Source organism: Chiloscyllium plagiosum, unplaced genomic scaffold (genome assembly GCF_004010195.1).
Source record: "Chiloscyllium plagiosum isolate BGI_BamShark_2017 unplaced genomic scaffold, ASM401019v2 scaf_31280, whole genome shotgun sequence".
In the NCBI taxonomy this organism is placed as follows: Eukaryota; Metazoa; Chordata; class Chondrichthyes; order Orectolobiformes; family Hemiscylliidae; genus Chiloscyllium; species Chiloscyllium plagiosum.
In genome coordinates, this window is record NW_025184621.1 from 1 (window position 1) to 1,482 (window position 1,482).

Below are 1,482 nucleotides of genomic sequence, written 5' to 3' on the forward strand. Positions count from 1 at the left end.
GATTAGGTGGGAAGGAAGATGGACAGGTCAAGACGGTCGGTGCCGAATTGGAAGGTTGGATCTGGGAGATGGTGGGAGGGGGAGGAGGGATGAGGAAACTGGTGAGGTCCACATTGATCCCGAGGTGGAAGGTGAGGCGATCTTCCTCCAGGTGGTGAGGGAGTGGCGAGGGAGGAGGCCCAGGACTTGCACGTCCTTGGTGGAGCAGGAGGGGGAGCTGAAGAGGTTTCCCGGCATGCTGCCTGGATTAGAGGGGGTGAGCTACAAGGAGAGGCTGGAAAAACTCAGGCTGTTTTCTCTGGAGGCCTGAGGGGAGACTCGGTGGGAGTTATGAGACGCATAGCTCGGGGCGGACGCTCAGAATCGTTTTCCTCAGAACTAGGAGGCACGCATTTAAGGTGAGGGGAGGATACGTTCAGAGGAGGTGTGAGGGGACGAGTTGTTTTACACGGAGAGTGATCGGAGATTGAATATGCAACGGATTCAGGGATAGGGACCAAGGGCAGGCAGAGGGGATCAGGTCCAATTGGGCATCAAGTTCAACACAACATCATGGGAGCAAGTGATTACACTCTCTCATCAGCGGTGGGGAAACTATTGGAGAAAAACGTAAGGAGGAGGGAATTAATGTCCATTCGGCGTGGTAAACGTTCAAGGCAAACTGAGGGAATGCGGGATTACTGCCGATTTACGTGGGTGCAGATGGGCCGAAGGGCCTCAGATGATTCCATGAAGTGGAACCAGGGTATTTTCCGCCCCCCCCCGCACCCCTCCATCACCCCGTTCGCCACCACGACAGACAGAATTCACCAGCCGGAGTAGCTGGGAATAGCTGGGGGCGGGGGGGAAGAGAGACGATTACAAAATGTCGCCCTCTAGCGACTTATCAACTCACTACGTTCTCCCGGCTGCCCCCTCCATCTTGAAGCCTGGCATCGACTGAGGCTGACATGGAGTTACACCGGCGGATGGAGGGCTGGCGAGACATTGTCGAGATCTCTTCCCTGCGGACATCGAGAAAAGGACAGCGTCTGGGTCATCGCGTGAGCACGGGTCGCCCATCAAACCCCACCCTCGTGCTCGATTCTACCCCCCCACTCCTGTTCCCAGGCTGGGTCCCAAATCGTCATCCCTTGCTCAAGTCAATCGTGAAAGCGGTGTGGCCGGACTGAAGACATTACGTTTGCAGATGACACCAAAATTGTGCATTTTGGGAAAGCAAATCTTAGCAGGACTTATACACTTAATGGTAAGGTCCTAGGGTGTGTTGCTGAGTGAAAGCGGTGTGGCCGGACTGAAGACATTACGTTTGCAGATGACACCAAAATTGTGCAAATCTTAGCAGGACTTATACACATAATGGTAAGGTCCTGGGGTGTGTTGCTGAACAAAGAGACCTTGGAGTGCAGGCTCAAAGCTCCTTGAAAGTGGAGTCCCAGGTAGATAGGATAGTGAAGGCAGCGTTTGGTATGCTTTCCTTTA

General features: G+C 54.0%; 1 protein-coding gene across 1 annotated transcript in view; it reads right to left on the minus strand.

The window, feature by feature from the left end:
- Positions 1-867: 867 nt before the first annotated feature.
- The window catches only part of LOC122545519 (nectin-4-like), a 1,758-nt gene continuing 1,143 nt past the window's right edge, over positions 868-1,482 (minus strand). The window contains exon 2 of the mRNA XM_043684513.1: positions 868-1,004. Within this exon, the coding sequence (XP_043540448.1) occupies positions 887-1,004 (118 nt within the window). The 3' untranslated portion in view covers positions 868-886. The remainder of the gene's footprint in view (positions 1,005-1,482) is intronic.